This window comes from Myotis brandtii, unplaced genomic scaffold, assembly GCF_000412655.1.
Source record: "Myotis brandtii unplaced genomic scaffold, ASM41265v1 scaffold125, whole genome shotgun sequence".
Taxonomy (NCBI): Eukaryota; Metazoa; Chordata; class Mammalia; order Chiroptera; family Vespertilionidae; genus Myotis; species Myotis brandtii.
The window spans coordinates 12222869-12241872 of NW_005354385.1; the positions used below are offsets into that span (position 1 = coordinate 12222869).

Below are 19004 nucleotides of genomic sequence, written 5' to 3' on the forward strand. Positions count from 1 at the left end.
TAGAGCCGTGGTCGGCAAACTGCGGCTCGTGAGCCACATGCGGCTCTTTGGCCCCCTTAGTGTGGCTCTTCCTAAGCCTTAGGAGTACCCTAATTAAGTTAATAACAATGTACCTACCTATATAGTTTAAGTTTAAAAAATTTGGCTCTCAAAAGAAATTTCAATCGTTGTACTGTTGATATTTGGCTCTGTTGACTACTAATGAGTTCGACCACTGGTTTAGTCTGAAGTTGAACTGGGTTTGGGTTTTATTACTGCTTTATTTACCTTCAAAGTACTACAATAGTGGACTGACACTATGTGGTACTTAATGTGAGGCCCAGAGTGGGGGAGTATTTCTTTCAGTATTCTTTCACTATCCTCAACTTCCTGTAGGTCCTGCAAATCTGCATCACAATGGGGTTAGATTGTCTTAAGTCTCAATAGACTGCTGTTGCTTCTTATTTGGAGCATAACTCATAGTGATTAGGGGTGGTTCTTAGTTCTGTGCATCCTCCTCCAGTTTTAGGCAGGGTCTGTGTACCTTATTCTCACAGGTGGGGCGATCCCAAAATTTCTGCTCTTCTCCCTGCTTCCTAAAATTTAGAATGCAGGCAGACCCCTGCCACTGTCCCTGTCCCTTCCAGCTGATTTCTGCCTTGTATTGGTGGAGGATCTTGGACAGGCAGGTTTCATAGCCCTTCAAGGTTGAAAGATAGCTGCCTGTATTAGTGCAGAGTCCTTGCAGAAAGTGGCTTTCTTACCAGTAGATGATCCCACCTGTACTCACAAAGGGTCTGGAGCATGGATGAGTTTCTTCAGGAAGCTCTTAAACATAGGCCCAGTGTGGTCATACTACAGAAAAAGAGACTTCATATAGCCTGTCTGTCCTCTTTCTTAGGAATACTCAGTGTAGAACTATGGAAAAAATGCCTTATGTTGGGGCTCCCAGAGTTTCTAAACTGTCACACTAGCAAATATTTAGCCTTCAGGAGTTTAAGAATTTGATAAAATTTGGCTATTTTTTTAGCAGCTTTTATGGTGGCCACCTTTGTCCCATCTCTCCTTGTCAGAGGGACTTATCATTCTTTGTAGTTCAATTCATCTCGTGCCTTGCAACCTCAGTTCTGGTGGACTCAAGAAAAGTGATTTAATAGATTATTTGGCTTACCCTTATTATGTTAGAGTAGGAATGATGTTCTCTTGTGGCTGTCTACATACTAAGCAAAGATGGAGTACTCCCCCCCCCCCTTAATTTTGATTTATTTTGCTGGAAAATATTCAAGTAGAGAAGAGTTGGGAGAATAGTAAAATTAATATTTGGATGACCTCACCTATATTCAGTAGTTGATAATTTGTCACATTTATTATATCTATATACTAGAGACCCAGTGCACGAATTTGTGCACCAGTAGGGTCCCTCGGCCAGGCCTGCGTGATGGGGCCGAAAGCGGCTCTCTGACACCCTCAAGGGGTCCCGGATTGTGGAAGGGCGCAGACCAGGCTGAGGGACCCCACTGGTGCACGATCGGGGCCAGGGAGGAACGTGAGAGGTTGGCCAGCTGTGGAGGCACCATGGGAGGGCTCCAGGGCGTGTCCAGCCCAACTCAGTCAGACCCCACCAGCAAGCTAACTTACCGGTTGGAGCGTCTGCTCCTGGTGGTCAGTGCACATCATAGCAAGTGGTTGAACGGTTTTAGCATATCATTAGCATATTATGCTTTGGTTGGACAGTTGACCGGACACAGCATATTAGGCTTTTATTTTTAAAAAAATATTTTTTATTGATTTTTTACAGAGAGGAAGGGAGAGGGATAGTTAGAAACATCGATCAGATCAGCTGCCTCCTGCACACTCCCCACTGGGGATGTGCCCGCAACCAAGGTACATGCCCTTGACCGGAATCGAACCTGGGACCCTTGAGTCCGCAGGCTGACGCTCTATCCACTGAGCCAAACCGGCCAGGGCTAGGCTTTTATTATATAGGATGTTATATGTAATCGTACATATAGTATTTACTTCGTAAAATATGTAATGTTATTTTGAAGTATTTAACACTAAGTTGCAGACATCATGACACTTTACTAAAATTCAGTCTTCATTCATACTTTCTGTTTTATGAATCAGGATTCAGCCAAGGTTCGTGTATTGCATTGGATTTTGTTTCTTTAGTCTCAAACTAAAAGAGTACAGTACTTTTATATTTTTTCTTTGTGATATGTGGTTATTTGTGTTTGTTCTCTACTAGATTATAACTTCTTGATAATCGCTATCCCAGTATGTTCGATGTCCCCTCAACTCAAACCCTTGTTTAGTATTAATTTTAATGTGTCTATCATATACTAAGCACCTAAAAAAACCTATCTGTTAAATGAATGAAAAAACTTAAAAAGATGCCTCATAGTACCTTGCAAGTGGTCAGGTAGAAGTTTTTCAAGGACTATGCATTTTAAGTTTTTTGCTATTTTTTGTGCTTTTGACCTACAACTTATGCAACCATATTATGTAAGTTCTCTGGTAACACCTACATTGTAGAAATTCCATCAGTTTATGTAGAGAAGTTGCCAAGAATAGTTTCATATAATATAACATATCTCTCAGAGGACTCTGCCTCTTTGTCTTCTCTCAAGAGGTTTGTTTTAAGCAGATTTCCTACTAGGTTAGTTTCATTCTGCAAGTATGCAAGTAAGTATTGGATATAAATATAGTCAAAGTAAACAAGTATGATTTAGAAGCATCATTGTTATTGAAAACCATCTGTAGGCCTGTATCTTTTAAAAAGCACTTTGTCTACCTCTTTAAAATCCTCAAGTCACAAATACAGTTCCTTGTTTGTATTTTCATAGATTTTTTGATAAAATAACAAGTCTGCTAACTTGTTAAATCATTTATGGACTTTTTAAAGCCTGTCAGTGTTTAACCATTAATACTCTTTGTACTAATGTATGCTTTCTTTAAAAGTCCAATTCATAATACACCTCTTTTTAGTTAAAAAAAATTTGTTCAGACATGCATATATAGCTTATAAAAAGCTAAAGCTATCATATGCTTTATCAACCAAACCAGGCCAAAGAGACAGCACAAGCACTATTAATAATTGTCCTGAGATAATGAGCACAAATTAGGACTTTTCTGGCCATAAACTGGGACTGTTCTAGGCAAACCAGGAAATATAGTCATCCTGCTTAAAATGAAAACTGATTTTTTGCCCCATCCTACCTCATTCCCAATCCCACTTTCCAAAGGCAGCAACCCTCAACTTTTTAGCTCTTTTAGGATTTACTTTCATATTTCCAAATGATGTATTTAAACTGTTGATGATTTTTCAGTATTCTCTGTGTTTTCCTTACTCACCATTGTCTTTTTTATTTCCCTTACCCATCTTCATCCCACAGCATATTTGTCTCAAATCAATAGACTAGTTATATAATTAAAACTGTAAGTATTGTGTTCATCCCAAAACAGTACCTTCTTTCTTGTACAGTAGCTGTTTTCCCAACTTAGAAAATTAATTTATTAAAGTGCCGTTTGTTCAGCATTTTTCCAGTTGTATCATCTTTGCCAGAATAGTTTCTATTAGATGCTTTTTTTTTCTTAGTACTTTACTTCCATTATCTATGATCCTGCTCCAGTCTCAGAAGTTCCCTATGCTTTCTTCATACCTTTGTAAACTTTCCTGGGTATTGTGTTTGGTTCTTTAGTTCCTTGCACTCCTATTTTTCTACCACATGCTCTTTTAGCTTCCTTCAGTTTTTGTTTTGTGATTGATTTCTTTAAAATATTTTTAAATTTTTTTTATTGATTTCAGGGAGAGAGAAAGAGATAGAGAAACATCAGTGATGAGAGAGAATCATTGATCTGCTGCCTCCTGCACGCCCCCCTACTGGGGATTGAGTGAGCCTGCAACAAAGACATGTGCCCTGACCAGGAATCTGAACCCTGGTCTCCTGGTTCATAGGTCGAAGCTCAACTGCTGAATCACACCAGCCGGGCATGTGATTGATTTTTTTAAAGATCTTGATGTCTCAAAATGTGTTCTCTCCATCTTACATTTAGTTGTCAGATTGGAATTCAAGGCTAAACACTCTTTTCAGTATTACAGTTATTACTTCATTATCTTAAAAGTTTTTAAAGTTGTAATGAAGAAGCCATTCTAATTACTTTTGTATGTAACCTGCCATTTCACTCTTATAACTTTCTTTTATTTCTGGTGTTCTGAAATTGTAAGATGCTAAATTGTGCTTAGTGTTAGTCTCTCTTTGATTTGCTGAGTACCGTAGTCCTTTCATTGTGTGAAGATTTATATCCTTTAATCCTAGAAAGGTTCTTTGATTCCTCTGATAAGTTTTTCTTTATTTTCTTTCCTCTCCTTCTGTAACCATATTATAGTCTAATCATAACTCCCTTTGGCAATTCTCCTATTTTTAATTTACTAGCACATTTTCTACTTCAGGGAGGTTCACTCAACTTGTTTATGTTGATTATTTCAATATCACATTTTTAAAAATACCACATTTTGAAAATGCACAGCACATTGTAGTCTGATTGCTTTCTCAAGCATCCTGTTCTTATTTTATAAATGAATGTCTTATCCCTTTGAGGATAGTAATTAGCTCCTTTCCTCAAATTTTCTCTAAATTTTTGTTGTTTACTTTGGTCATTCATATTAGAGGTCTTCCTTGGATGCCTGATGATCCTTGATGTTTGTGTATTAGAGGGAAGTACTAAACAGCTGATTAGAAACTCTTGGTGACTGTGTTGTAGGGTAGGATGATTAAGTGGCTAGCTAGCTACTTTGTAATTGGGAGCATTCCAAAGGTTGACATCCAGAAATCCTAACTCTTGTGTTTTGTTTGGTGATCCAAGAGTAAAATCTCTCAGTCTTCCAATAGCATTGTAGGAACAAACAGGAAAGAGTCTTAGCATTATCTATAATAATAAAAGGGTAATATGCTAATTAGACCGGACATCTTCCGGACAAAGCCACGGTAGCAGGGAGAGCAGTTAGGGGCAATCAGGCCAGCAGGGGAGAGCAGTTAGGGAGATCAGGCCAGCAGGGAAGAGCAGTTAGGGGGGTCAGGCTGGCGGGGGAGAGCAGTTAAGGAGGAGGAATCAGGCAGGCAGAGCAGTTAGGGGCGATCAGGCAGGTGGGGAGAGCAGTTACGGGGATCAGGCAGGAAGGCAGAGTGGTTAGGGGCGATCAGGCAGGCAGGTGAGCAATTAGGAGCCAGGGTGCAGGCCAGGCTGAGGGGACACCCCTCCCCCCATGCACGAATTTCATGCACCAGGCTTCTAGTGTTTTAATAAAAGTATGTATAAAGTGGAGGCACAAAAAGAAAAGTGCTTGTTTTAAGACCTTATCCAGGAATTGAATGGTAATGTGTAGACTTTTCCAGACACATACAAAGACCTGTGAGAGCATTTTGTGTTAAGGGGTGTACAAATAGCTAATGTTCATGGTAAGAGTATTGAACACCAATAATAGGTAAGAATAGCAAGATAATCAAGGGCAAATTGGTGTAGGAGTTTATATGGAGAAAAAAATTGAATAAGGAAAAGAGCCCAGGCTTTGGAAACAACAAACCTCAGTTCTTCATCTCACTTTTATTATGTGTGCTTCATATTATGGACAGTAGGGAACCTTTGATAGATTTTGAACCTCTGCCTTATAGAAGAGGGGTGGGGTGATGATAGTCTTATAATTTATCATGCTACATACTAGAGTATAGTTAATTTGCATGGGTAATTCTTGATTTGAGCTGCATGCTTTCCCAAAGGCAACTCATCAAAATTTGTACCTCACAGGAAACCTTAAGAATGGAGTCGAAACCTTCAAGGATTCCAAGAAGAATTTCTGTTCAACCCCCCAGCTCTTTAAGTGCTAGGATGATGTCTGGAAACAGAGGAAGTAGTTTAAATGATACCTATCACTCAAGAGACTCTTCATTTAGACTGGATTCTGATTATCAGGTAATTTCTTAATATGGAATATATATACAGTCTCTCTTTCAGAATCCTTGGGGCCATGTGTGTCTTGGATTTTAGGTAAGTAGTAGAATATGTTTAGAATACCCTTAGCTGAATTTGAGGCATCAAAACTTATGTCTGCAGCAAAATGAATGATTGTTTATAGCAAGCAGCAAAAACTTAATGGTTTTCAAACTTCTGGAACTTCAGAATTATGAATGATGAATTGTGATCTTAATAAAAATGATCATACTTTGCAAAGACTTGGAAACTTTTTTACTTAAAAAAAAGTATCAATTTAAGTATACATTTAATTAAGTTAATCAATTTAGGTGACTGTCAGAAAACTAGAAATTGCATCCTTTTTCTTTAACGTTACATTCATATATCTGACTTTTCTCTGTGAGTATACAAGGCAGTGGTAGAATAATCATTGTCAAGTGTTTGTTTTGTTTTTTTTGCAATATGGACAAATTTTGGGACTTTTATGGTTAGTAATGACTGCACTAATTCATAATCTATATAAAGCTACATGTGCTACTCTTTTTAAAAAAAAGACATTTTATTGATTTTTTAAAAAAAAAATCTTATTTTTTACAGAGAGGAAGGGAGAGGGATAGAGAGTTAGAAACATCGATGAGCAAGAAACATCGATCAGCTGCCTCCCACACACCCCCCACTGAAGATGCGCCCGCAGCCAAGGTACATGCCCTTGACCGGAATTGAACCTGGGACCCCTCAGTCCAAAGGCTGACGCTCTATCCACTGAGCCAAACCGGCCAGGGCATTTTATTGATTTTTTACAGAGAGGAAGGGAGAGGGATAGAGAGTTAGAAACATCGATGAGAGAGAAACATCTATCAGCTGCCTCCTGCACACCCCTTACCGGGGATGTGCCCGCAACCAAGGTACATGCTCTTGATTGGAATCGAACCCGGGACCCTTCAGTCTGCAGGCCAATGCTCTATCTACTGAGCCAAACCGGTTAGGGCTGCTACTCTTAATGTAACTAATTTTCCTTCAGTTTTTGGAAAGGTTTATTAGGGTTATAACATAGTTGTATAAAGCTATAAATCTTAGATGGCATGACTTGTAAGTTTAGTGCAATTTATCTTGTCTTTTACATTTAAGTTTATTGCATTATTGTCTGAACAGCTAATTAAATCACACTTGATTTGCTAGAGTCTGATGTTTTGGTAACTGAATTTTAAGAGAATCCTTTAGTGAAAATTTCTGTCAAGTATTTTATATCTATGTATCATGTGATATAGTATATGACATTTACTACATAGTAAAAAACATTTTATAAAATATTTAGAGAAAGACAAGTGAAAAGTAATTTTTCTAAAATGTCCATATCTACATACAAACTCATAAACTTTATATGAACTATTTACTTAGTCTCATTTTCAATATTAATTTATATTGTCAGTTTTTGTTTTGTTTCTTAATTTTGTTGGTAGACAAGCGTATACTTGCCAGAGGCCCAGAATCACATCCTTTGTATTCTATAGAAATGTTGTAGGTTAAATGATGTTTTAGTTACTAAGACTACAGAATTGTCCCGTCCCCGTCCCCCCTCCCCCCCCGTATTTATAGAAATTTCTCTTCTGATGCTTGTATAATTTTTCATACAGCCTCTTAGTGAGAAACACAAGACTCTGAAATCAGACTATATGGCCTGGATTGGAGTATTGTTTCACTCATAGCTATGTGAACTTGGGCAAGCAAGTTACTTCACATCTTATTTTCCATATTATTTAGTCAATTGGGTTGTTAGAGTTAAATGAATTAATACATTGAATGAGAATAGAGCTGCCACATGGTAAACACTACATAAATGTTAGCGCCTACATTTTTTTATCATTTCAGTTATGCTATGGACTAAATAATATGGAAATACTGTATTTTTATATAGTGCTTGACATTTCATGAATATTTTTGACTTTTAGTTTTACTTATATAGGACACATACTTGTCATTTCATAAAATAAGGATCTAAAATCTGGAAAGATTAGTGATTTTTCTTAGAAAATCACATGATTAGTAAATATGTTCCTGAGTTTAAGAATCTATTAGACTTCTGGATAGCTTTGTTTCTTCTTTGGGGAAATGGAGGTTCTAAGTTTCAAACAGTTGATTTGCTAAATATATTTGGATTCTCGGCCATTTGAAAGCCATGTTGCCTCTATTGTTAATCTTGCTGATATTTCTGTTACTCCATCTTTAAATTTTGGTTAAAATTTGAATGGTTGAAAACTATGATCATCTCATCTCTTTGGTAATAAGCAGAATTTTAGATATTTTAAATAGAAATTTTACGGTAACAATAAGCAGAATTTTAGATATTTTAAATAGAAATTTTATTTCCTATTAGACTGTTGATAATAAAAAATTTGGGAGTATTCTATGAATATGTAATTGTTTGTTATTTTTCTATGTTTTCTATAATTTAATTTAAGCAGCTTTTCCTGTTTTTGTTTTTTTTTGCTTTGTTGATAGTGATTACTTTTAATACGAAATAATAAAGTATGTTTTTTATGAGGTTTATGAGGTTCTAGGTGCTTTTTTCAGTTAGTGACATCTTTTCTAATTTGTAGATCAACTATTATAGAACTTAATACCATTGCATATATTTAAATAGTTATGTTTCTAGAGAATTAAAGGATTAAAAGAATTAATTTTTGTGTGTGTATATGCTTATCTACTGTAAGTACTTCCCATGGAAATAAATATGTATATACATGTGAATACATGTATTCATGTATGACCCATGAGAGTGGGTCAAGGTTATAACATCGAGAGGCATTCATAAGCTCTGCAGTGTTTTAAAGTTAAACTTGGACTCTTTCTTGTTCTGGGCGCCAGGAAGATCACATGGAAGAACAACCAGCTTTATAAGGTGTTTTGTTCATAAGGAAAAGAAATAACCCATTTCTCAAAGGAAGCAACCCTGTAGCACTCTGGTCTGAAAGGGGACAGTGAATAATATAATAGACTGTTGTCATGTAATATTCATACTATAAGTGTATATACCTAGCATAATGAAACTGCTACCTTCTGTCCATTCTACCCTTTTCATCTTCTACAATGTTCTGAGGATATTTCTAAGAAGTTGATCTGATAGTATTTCCTCCTTGGGTAGTTTCCAAAATCATATTTATTTGCAGAAGAACTATACAGTTACAATTTGTGTAGTCCATGCATAATTAGAAAAATAAGGGCAAGTTATGGATTTTGTGCATATAAAATGTATTCACATTAAAAGTCTGTTTAATTCTATTATAACCCTCATGTTTGGGGAGCACATAAAATGCCCTTTTTAAAAATTTGTAGTTAAGACCTGGCCGGTGTGGTTCAGTTGGTTATAGCGCCATTCCATACACCAAAAAGTGGCGAGTTCGATTCCTATTTAGGGTACATACCCAGGTTTGATGATCCCTGGTCAGGGCATGTGGGGGAGGCAACCTATCCATGTTTCACTCTCTCTGTCTTCTCTCTCCTCTCCCTCTCCCCCCTTTTTTTTCTCTAAGATCAGTTTTTTTTAAATGGGGGTAAGATTAGATGGTATTTGCTATTTTAGATCTCCTTGTCAAAAGTGGCTCTTTCCAAATTTTGAATTATAACATTTTTTGTTTTGTTCTCTGAAATCTAAAGGTGTTAAATCACTGGCATGCAGGATAATTTTCCCAATACTCTGATAATGGCACATAAAATGATTTGGTTTTGAAATACCTAATGAATTTATCTCTTGTGCTAACACAGTTCATTGATTAGGGGCAGAAGGCTTGTGATACCAAGTTTGTGCTAAGCTGAAGAGTGCCACATTCAACTAGCAAAATATTCTTGGGCAAGGGATGGATAAAATCCTGATCTAGTCTGTTCGTACTTTTTCAGCTTTACATCTGCTTTTCCATATATGTGAAGTTTATTCTGTAGAATTCCCTGAATATATGTAGTATGCTTCTCATAATTTAAGCATAACAGAAGATCAAGTAATGTAGTAATGCTTTAGAACAGCAATAGCCAACCTTTCGGACCTCACGGACCACCGGTTGGCGACCACTGTTTTAGAAGAATGCCCATGGTAGAGGGGTTTATGCATCTTTTTGTGTTGTTTATAATACTCCTCATTTGCCTACAGGTGAACTCTGTCTCATTCTATGAATTCTCTCCTACTCTCCCCAGGCATAGTTAGGCATTCTCTTTTCTGTGAAACTTTCAACATACCTCCTATTATAGCCTTACAGTAGGTCCTCGGGTTACTAACACGATCGGAACCCACCTACATAAGCACCTATGTCACTCACATGGAGCACATACACAGCAATAATGAAGTGAAACAGTAAAAAAAAATTTAAAAGATAACAATTCCTGACCTTGTGGTAAATAAATAATAAAAAACATAAAGCACATATATACATGTCGAAATGACGGAACTTTTTTTTATATAAATCAATGGGAGATGGTGATGTAACCATGAAATGATGTCGTCGAGTCCGACGTAACCAAGGACTGTCTGTATTTATATTATAAGTAGAGGTCCAGTGCACAAAATTCGTGTGCAGGTACAGTCCCTAGGCCTGGCCTGTGATTAGGGCCGTCTTCCCCGGCTGCTGCAGCCGGCCCCACCCCCCACTGCCACCCACCCCCGTTTCCCCATTCATCATGGGGCGATCGGAGCCTGATGGCTGGGAGAAGGGACTGAGAGGTGGTCAGTGCACCTCATAGTGACTGGTCAAGCAGTCGTTCTGCTGTTCGGTCGATTTGCACATTACTCTTTTATATACATAGATTTTTTATTGTTTCTTATATTTACTCTAGAACTCTTTGGTGGTGCACATTATTTGGGGTTTATATTTATCATTAGAATGTTAGGTTAACAAACTGAATTTATGGCTCATGTTATATTCCATTTTTAACCCTTGTCAAGAAGTATAACACTTAAAAGAACGTTGTTTTTCTTTTTTAAGATTCTTTAATAAGATGAACTGTTTACCACATACATATTAAAATTATTATAAAACATTTTTCTTTTATTTTCTCTAGAACTCACTTTTATTTTAGTCAATTTAGGACCATTTCTATAATTGTGGTTAAAATACTATGTTCTTATTTAAACCTGTGTTTTTAAGGAGACAAGTTAATATTTTCTCTTTTTAGGCATTATGTTAGGTATACTGCCTACCCATTTAATGAATTAAGAAGAAGTAAAATAGTTTGTACATTGTGAATAACTTGTGTTTTGGGTTGTTTTACTTTTGTGTTTTAGGTTGTTTTATTTTGTGTTCATCAGTTTATACATTAATAAAGAAAACCTTGAGCAAAGTGTTTTAAAATATGCACTTTTTTTTATCTACTTCACTGACGAAGAGATTCCAGATAATTGGGTTGTAGTTTCTTTTTTTTAAAAACATACTGTTTATAGTGTATTACTATATTCTTAATAATGAGCATTAGATTCAGGATAAATTTTATTACTTGAAAAATTTTATTAAGAGTGTTCACAATCAGTTTATATATTAGTGTCTTTCTTGGCATTCTGTCCACTTCTAAGAACAGGAAACAGGTTCCTCAGAAGGTTGAAATATTAAACCAAGAAAACAAAATGAATAAAGTTTTTGCTCTTGAGTATTTCCTAGCCAGATGTTTATATACAGTTACATAGAAGACTTAATCTAATTCAGATTTATTACTCAACCATATACAATTTCAGTATAAAATAAAGGGGCAGTGGGTTAAAGGGAACAAAGATTATGGAAAACATACATGATAGAAAAATTTGGTCCTTGGGAATGTATTAGAATATTGTCAATTAAATTTAATGTTGAATGCAAGCATTTTATTCCTTTAAAAAATTTTTTTAAACTTAACAGTCTACATCTGCATCAGCAGCCGCATCTCCATTTCAATCTACATGGTATAGTGAATCTGAGATAACTCAGGGTGCACGCTCAAGATCACAAAACCAGCTACGGGATCATGATTCAAAAAGACCTAAACTTTCCTGTACAAACTGTACATCTACCTCAGCTGGGAGAAATGTTGGACATGGTTTAAATGCAGTATCAGGTAAGAATTAAATTTATGTAAGGGTTACACCATATGTATTTTGGACTAAAGCTCTTTTCCCGAGACCTGGTATATATTAGGCAAATAGAGCCAGTGGAGTTTCCAACATCCTCCCTTACTAGTAAATTAGTGCTGGAATTAAAATTACTAGAATAGCCGAAAATGTATGGTGATAAAATTGGTAAAAGTGACATGTATTCTTCTTCTGTTATAGGAGGTAAATTTTTTGTTAGTAGGAAAGCCAATTTTTCTGAAGTGGACAATTATTTTCAAAGCACATCTTCTATATCTTCTTCAGCTATAAAAGCCTAATATGCAAAGTGTCCCCTCGGGAGTTTGACCGACCAGGAGTTCGATCACTTGCTGTGATGTGCGCTGACCACAGGGGGGCGGCACGGAACGAAGGGAGGCCCCGGCTGGCAGCCAGCAGTTGCTAGGGCCACTACCCGTGCACGAGTTTTGTGCACCGGGCCTCTAGTCTTTTATAAATGAGAAACATTGTGGTATATATTGTTTAGAAAATATAAAAATTCTTTATTTAAAAAATAGTTGGTGGTATTCCACTAGTTTTATGGTAGGAATCAGAAAGCCATGATTCTAGCCCTCTAATTAGATGTTGGCATTGTACAAGTCACTTAACCATTCTGGGATTTAGATGGCTTATTTGTAAAGCTTTATGCTTGGTATTTTGTACTCACAGACATATTTGTTGTACAAATTGAAAAGATCTTTTGTTGAGATGTTAGGAGGCTCCCTCCTCACTTACACTCTTCAAATGAAAAACTATCCAATGCCTAAAATCGTTTTAAGGTGGTACAAAACTTGTGATGACAGGATTGGATATAAAATTCTTAAAATGCATATGTATTACCAATTAAATTAGTGTAAGCAATTTCTTTATATATTTTTTTAAAACATGTTTTTATTGATTTTTAGAGAAAGGAAGGGAGGGGGTAGAGAGAACCATCTAGGTGAGAGAAAAATCAATCAGCTGCCTCCTGCACGCCCCCTACTGGTGATCAAGCCAAGAATTGAGCAGGATAGAGTTTAGTGTTAGAGAAGAATGTGTTTTAATAGGAAGTAATTTTGTAAGTGATGAGTTCATTTAGTGAATAATTTTATGTTTTGCTAAATTTTTAATACATTTTTATTGATTTCAGAGAGGAAAGAAGAGGGATAGATGGAAACGTCAGTGATGATAGAATCATTGATCCACTTGCTGCTTCCTGCACACCCCCTACTGGGGATTGAGCCTGCAGCCCAGGCATGTGCCCTGACCTGGAATGGAACAGTGACCTCCTGGTTCATAGCTTGACACTGAACCACTGAGCCATACCAGCCAGGCTGATTTGCTAAATTTTACTTCTGATTACAACTGTGTAACTATGGGGATTTCTGTAATAAATTACAACCTCCCTGTGTAGTATGGAAGATTTTTTTTTTTGTCATTAGAAACCTTAAAAGCTCTCTCTGAATTAAAACTTCTTTGATTATTTTAAGATTCTTGGAGACATAGTCAAGTTCCCAGATCTTCATCAGTGGTACTTGGATCATTTGGAAGTGACTTAATGAGAGAGAGGAGAGATTTAGAAAGGAGAGCAGATTCCTCCATTAGTAATTTTATGGACTATAGTCACCGAAGTAGTGATTTCACAACTTCATCGTGTATGTATAAACTGTATTGTTACATATAACTTAATCTGATAATGTTGTTTTCCTCTTTATATCACTAAATTACAGTACAAAAGAATAAATGAAGTGAATTTTATGGAAATTTTAAAATAGTTTAATGTTTTCTAGTACCTTATTTGTTGGCTTTTAAAAATGTAAACAATTTAAAAGTGCATGAATATCCAGATTCTATGTGCCGATAAATTTTTTACTTGCTCTTTTAAGAACATATGTGCCATGAAGTATACTAAACAATTCTTGTATATTCCAGTATAATTTGCCTTATGTGATGTAATAAGTAACCAATTATAGTTAAATTCTAAACTAACTAAAGCTTGAAATCACCATTTGAAGACAATTTAAAATTACCTTAATTTAACACAAATGTGCCTTTGTTTTCTTTTACCCGCACTGTTAGTGCACATAAGCTTGAGCTTTTTAAACATAAATACCATAAAACAATAATATTAAGTAACTGAAGACAAAAAGTGCTGATGAAGTAGACAAATATAGCAGGCAAAAGTGGAGCTTGATTTACGTAGAAGATACATTTGTTTCTAAAGGTTAAGTTTATTTTAAATAATCGTATTGGGGCATATCTTTGCTTTATTTAAGACAAATGAAAACATCTTTTTATTTGCTTGGCTTTGAATGGATGACCTTTAGTAGATAGTATCAATAGCTTCTAGATTTGGGAATATAAAAGTACTGGGTAGAATAGATTTATCCACTAACAGTTTCTCTTTTCCTGAGGCTGCATGTATTAGCGCAGTAGTAATCTAGCTTTTAAATTAGGTGTATGGGTAAGCATTCTTTATAAAGGAATGCTATAGATTTTCTCATCCCTATGAAATTTAGAACCACCAGTGGTGTACTTTTAAAATTTTAGATGTCAGGACTCTATTCTGACTCATAGCTCTCAGCCAGTATTAAAAAGCAAAAGTATTTTAGATGAGTAACCAGGGATAAGAATCACTGCTGTTACATTGTGGGGGGGGGGACGACGACACACTTTTAGCAGTTAGCAGAGTTTGCCATAAAATTACAAGTGTGATAATACCTATATGAAATAACCTTTATGCTTACTGCAGAGTAAGAAAAATCTCCCAAACACTGTTTCCTAGGATTATTTTGCTTTTGTTTGTTTTGGTTTGGGTATTTTTAATTAAAAAAAAAATCTTTATTGTTGAAAGTATTATTTGTCCCCCATTTCCCCCCATTGATCCTTCTAGCCCACCCCCACCTCGTGCTTTAATTTGTACAAGAGTCGTTTACATTGAATTATTTGGCACATTTAAAATTCCTTATTTGTTTAAATGTTAGATATTCTACCATATCAATTTCTGATCAGCAGATTCAGCTGTTTTACATTCATCAAGTTGATAGATTGATGTTTGCCTCTCATAAGCTCTCATTTCTTTTTAGATTCTATATAAAGTATAATATTGACTTTATATAAAAGTGCTAGATTTCACCAAATGTATAGAAAGAGAAGCACATTTATGGTGTTTTTTTCCTGTAATAATAGTTAAGCTGTGTGGTTATAATGTAGCAGTATTCAGTTTCAAACCAGTGTTTCATTTTGGCAGTAATTAGTCATTAATAAATGCAAGTTTTATTAGTAGTCAATTTATTTCATGTAATTAGCTATTTTTCCTTTCTTTCAAAAACAGATGTTCAAGACAGAGTTCCTTCTTCATATTCACAGGGAGCAAGACCAAAAGAGAACTCATTGAGCACTTTACAACTGAATACATCATCCACAAACCAACAAATGCCTTCTGAACGCCAGACTGTACTGTGCTCTAGGGATTCTAGTAGAAATTCTGTAAGATCAAATTTTTCTCCAAGAGAATTGGAGTCTCTCCAAAGCAATACACAGCCTGGATTTTCTTATATTTCAAATAGAGGTGAAACTTCAGCCATAAGCAATTCAGATAGGATTGGTTCATCTCAAAGATCATTTCAAGAATCTTCTGACAATGAAGGTAGACGTACGACAAGGAGATTGCTGTCACGTATAGCTTCTAGCATGTCATCTACTTTTTTTTCACGAAGGTCTAGTCAGGAATCCTTAAATACAAGATCATTGAGCTCTGAAAATTCATATGTTTCTCCAAGAATTTCTTCACAGTCTCGTAATGCAGCATCAACTTCCGACGTTCTTGATAATAGAGCATCTGAAACTTCTCAGGGATTTCGATTTCTTAGGCGAAGATGGGGTTTGTCATCTCAAAATCATAGCACTGAGCCAGATTCAGAAAATTTTAACCAGGAATCTGAAGGTAGAAATACAGGACCCTGGTTATCTTCCTCACTTAGAAATAGATGCACACCTTTGTTCTCTAGAAGGAGGCGAGAGGGACGAGATGAATCTTCAAGGATATCAACTTCTGATACACAATCTCGATCTCATATTTTTAGAAGAGAATCAAATGAAGTGGTTCACCTGGAAGCACAGAGTGATCACCTTGGGGCTCCTGCCAACAGATCACAAACACCTGCAGCATCGAGCAGTGCTGCTACAGGTGGCTCCATGTCAGATCCGGCTCGCAGTGGAAGAAACACAGGAATGACAGGGATCCTTCCTGGTTCCTTGTTTCGATTTGCAGTCCCCCCAACACTTGGAAGTAATTTGACCGATAATGTCATGATCACTGTAGATATTATTCCTTCAGGTTGGAGTTCATCTGGTGGGAAAAGTGATAAAACTAAAAGTGTACCTTCAAGAGACCCAGAAAAACTGCAGAAAATAAAAGAGAGGTAAATTTAAATACCTGTCTTAATCCCATAAAGCAAGAGCAGATTAGAGCAAAAAGTATTTCTAAGATTTTAGGCTTCTTATAACATTAATATCTAAAATTTGTTCCCTTGGGCCCTGGCTGGTTTGACTCAGTGCATAGAGTGTCGGCCTGGGGACTGAAAGGTCCCAGGTTCAATTCTGGTCAAGGGCACATGCCCGGGTTGTGGGCTCGATCCCCAGTTGGGGGCGTGCAGGAGGCAACCAGTCAATGATTCTCTCTCAGCATTGATGTTTCTATCTCCCTCTCCTTTCCTCTCTAAAATCAATAAAATTTGTTCCCTTGAAATTTATAATAAGATGTTAGCATTGATGTTACCTCTTAAAGGTAAAATGGATGAGAATTAATAATGGAAGTAGGCACTAAGGTGTCTACTACATGAAGAAATAATCTAAAGATTATTTTTAAACAGGTTTGGATACAGAAGCACACAAAGATAAAAATCTTAATCTCTTACACTAGTCCTTGGTAGACTAGTGCCAAGTTGGATTCGTAAGGAGACCCAAGTGGTTATGGATTATTGAGATGATTTATTTACTATTTATTTGTAATTCTCACCTTTTCTTTTAAACATAAAATTATTTACACATATTTTTAATTTTGTTTTTGAAGTTCTAAGTATATACTGAATATTCTTTATTTGATAGACCAGTTTAAATTTCAGACTTCTAAAGAATCTTTATACTAATCTTTTATACAGTTGAAGTTTGCTTTAAAATGTCTGGTAAAAGTGGAAAGGTGAAAGATCAGAGATTATAGAACCAATTGGATTATTAATTTTATCATATTTTTCCATCTAGTAAAGTAATTTTAATGATGAAATGGGATAGGGTAGTACATATAAAATATAGGAAGAAAAGACTGTAAAGCTAAGGTTATAGAGTGTTTTGTTGTTTTTTGTTCATAAAGGCCTAATGTAATTTAATTTGGGGGGAACATAGCATTTACTATCATTTTATAAATTTTTTTGTACTTTTAAGAAGAAATACATTCAAGTCTAATTCTAGGGATAAAGGGAACTTCACACGCTTTCTGAGATGTTGGGCATTAGGCTACTATATTCCATTCTTCCTTATAAAGGACAAATTGTACCATGTAACTCTTCCTGCTTTTAAAATTTCTGATTTTTCCTTTCTTGGAGAAAGATTTACTCTCTGCCCTGATAGTATTAGTTTTAACATTAATGTAGCAGCTCCCTCTGATTGCAAGCTGTCTACTGAGGAATGTAGTTATCACTATTACAGCTATTATAACTAATAGTTACAAATATTTCATGTGCCCAAGTAAGGTTAATTTGAGGGCAGTGATGTAAGCATCAGGTTAATTTAGTGTTTTCCAGAGAAACAAATTAAGCTGGCACCATCCTCTCTGGTTGGTTTTAAAAAATTTGTTGGTTATTTTGCCATAGAATTTGTGTGTGTGTAACCCTTTATTGTATTTTTTGCTCATGAGGATTTTAAGGCACTACATTTAAATTATAGTAGTTCCCTCTTACCACTTTTTGTGGTTTTAGTTATTTGTAGTTAACTGTGTTCCGAAAATATTAAATGGAAAATTCCAGAAGTAAATAATTCATAAATTTTATATTTATGCTTTTCTGAGTATCATGATGAAATCTCATTCCACCTGGCTCTGTCCTGTTTATGATGTAGTTCATTCCTTTGTCCAGCTTGTCCACCCTGTACAAACAGTACAATAAGATACTTTAAGAGAGAGACCACATTCACATTACTTTTATTACAGTATATTGTTGTTATCACTCTTTTTCATTAGTTGTTAATCTTTAATTGTGCCTAATTTATAAATTAAACTATATTCTAGATATGTGTGTGTAGAAAAACATAATATATATAGGGTTTGGAATTGGAGATCTTGATATGTACCCCTTGAATATTGGGGGGTGGGGAAGCTACTATAATAAGAGTGCAAAAAAATTGAATCTCCCAAGTAAAGAACAATTAAAACAATGAACTGTAGAAATTTAAATCTATAGGTAAAACAAAAATTTATGCTTGAAGTCATACCTCTGGTTAAACCAGGGCATGAAAGTTACCTAGCAGCTGTATACCTGTTCCTCTTTCCACACATCTACTAGTATTGCTAAATTTATTGTGAACCAATGTAATCCAGATTTTATTTCAATAATAGCATTCAGTATAATCAATTTACTGAATACCTCTTTCATGCTAGCAGTGGGCTAAGCCAATAGGGATTTTAACAAAAAATTAATTTATTATACAGCTATTCTACATTTAAGTTATTCTACATGTCGGCCTATTAAGTAGAGTACATAGGTTAATGGAAACTGCTCCACACTTAAAAGCCTACCAAAGAGGATTTACTAACATAACATTGCTGGGGATGGGGTAAATGGAGAATTTTTAAATCTATTTTGCTTTTTCTGTAATTTAATACAAAAAGCTTATCATTTTGAACATATGTTGTTCTGACAATATGTAAATGAGAAGTCACTAGTCTGTATTTCTTCAAGGCATTCAAGTTGTTTTAAAAGTT

The 19004-nt window shown here is 35.6% G+C and overlaps 1 protein-coding gene across 9 annotated transcripts in view; it reads left to right on the forward strand.

The window, feature by feature from the left end:
• MARCH7 (membrane-associated ring finger (C3HC4) 7, E3 ubiquitin protein ligase) overlaps window positions 1-19004 on the forward strand; it is a 46572-nt gene that overhangs the window by 13438 nt on the left and 14130 nt on the right. For 5 of the 9 annotated variants that reach the window (XR_001360752.1, XM_005859347.2, XM_014534107.1 and 2 more), the window contains exons 2-5: window positions 5785-5949; window positions 11823-12018; window positions 13519-13683; window positions 15363-16452. Coding sequence is in view for 8 of the 9 variants with exons in the window: in XM_005859347.2 (XP_005859409.1) it covers window positions 5797-5949; window positions 11823-12018; window positions 13519-13683; window positions 15363-16452 (1604 nt within the window). In the remaining variant the exon portion in view is untranslated. Of the gene's footprint in view, window positions 1-3795; window positions 3802-5782; window positions 5950-11822; window positions 12019-13518; window positions 13684-15362; window positions 16453-19004 lie in introns of all 9 variants that reach the window. The other 4 variants (XM_014534105.1, XM_014534106.1, XM_005859352.2 and 1 more) reach the window with 2 other exon arrangements.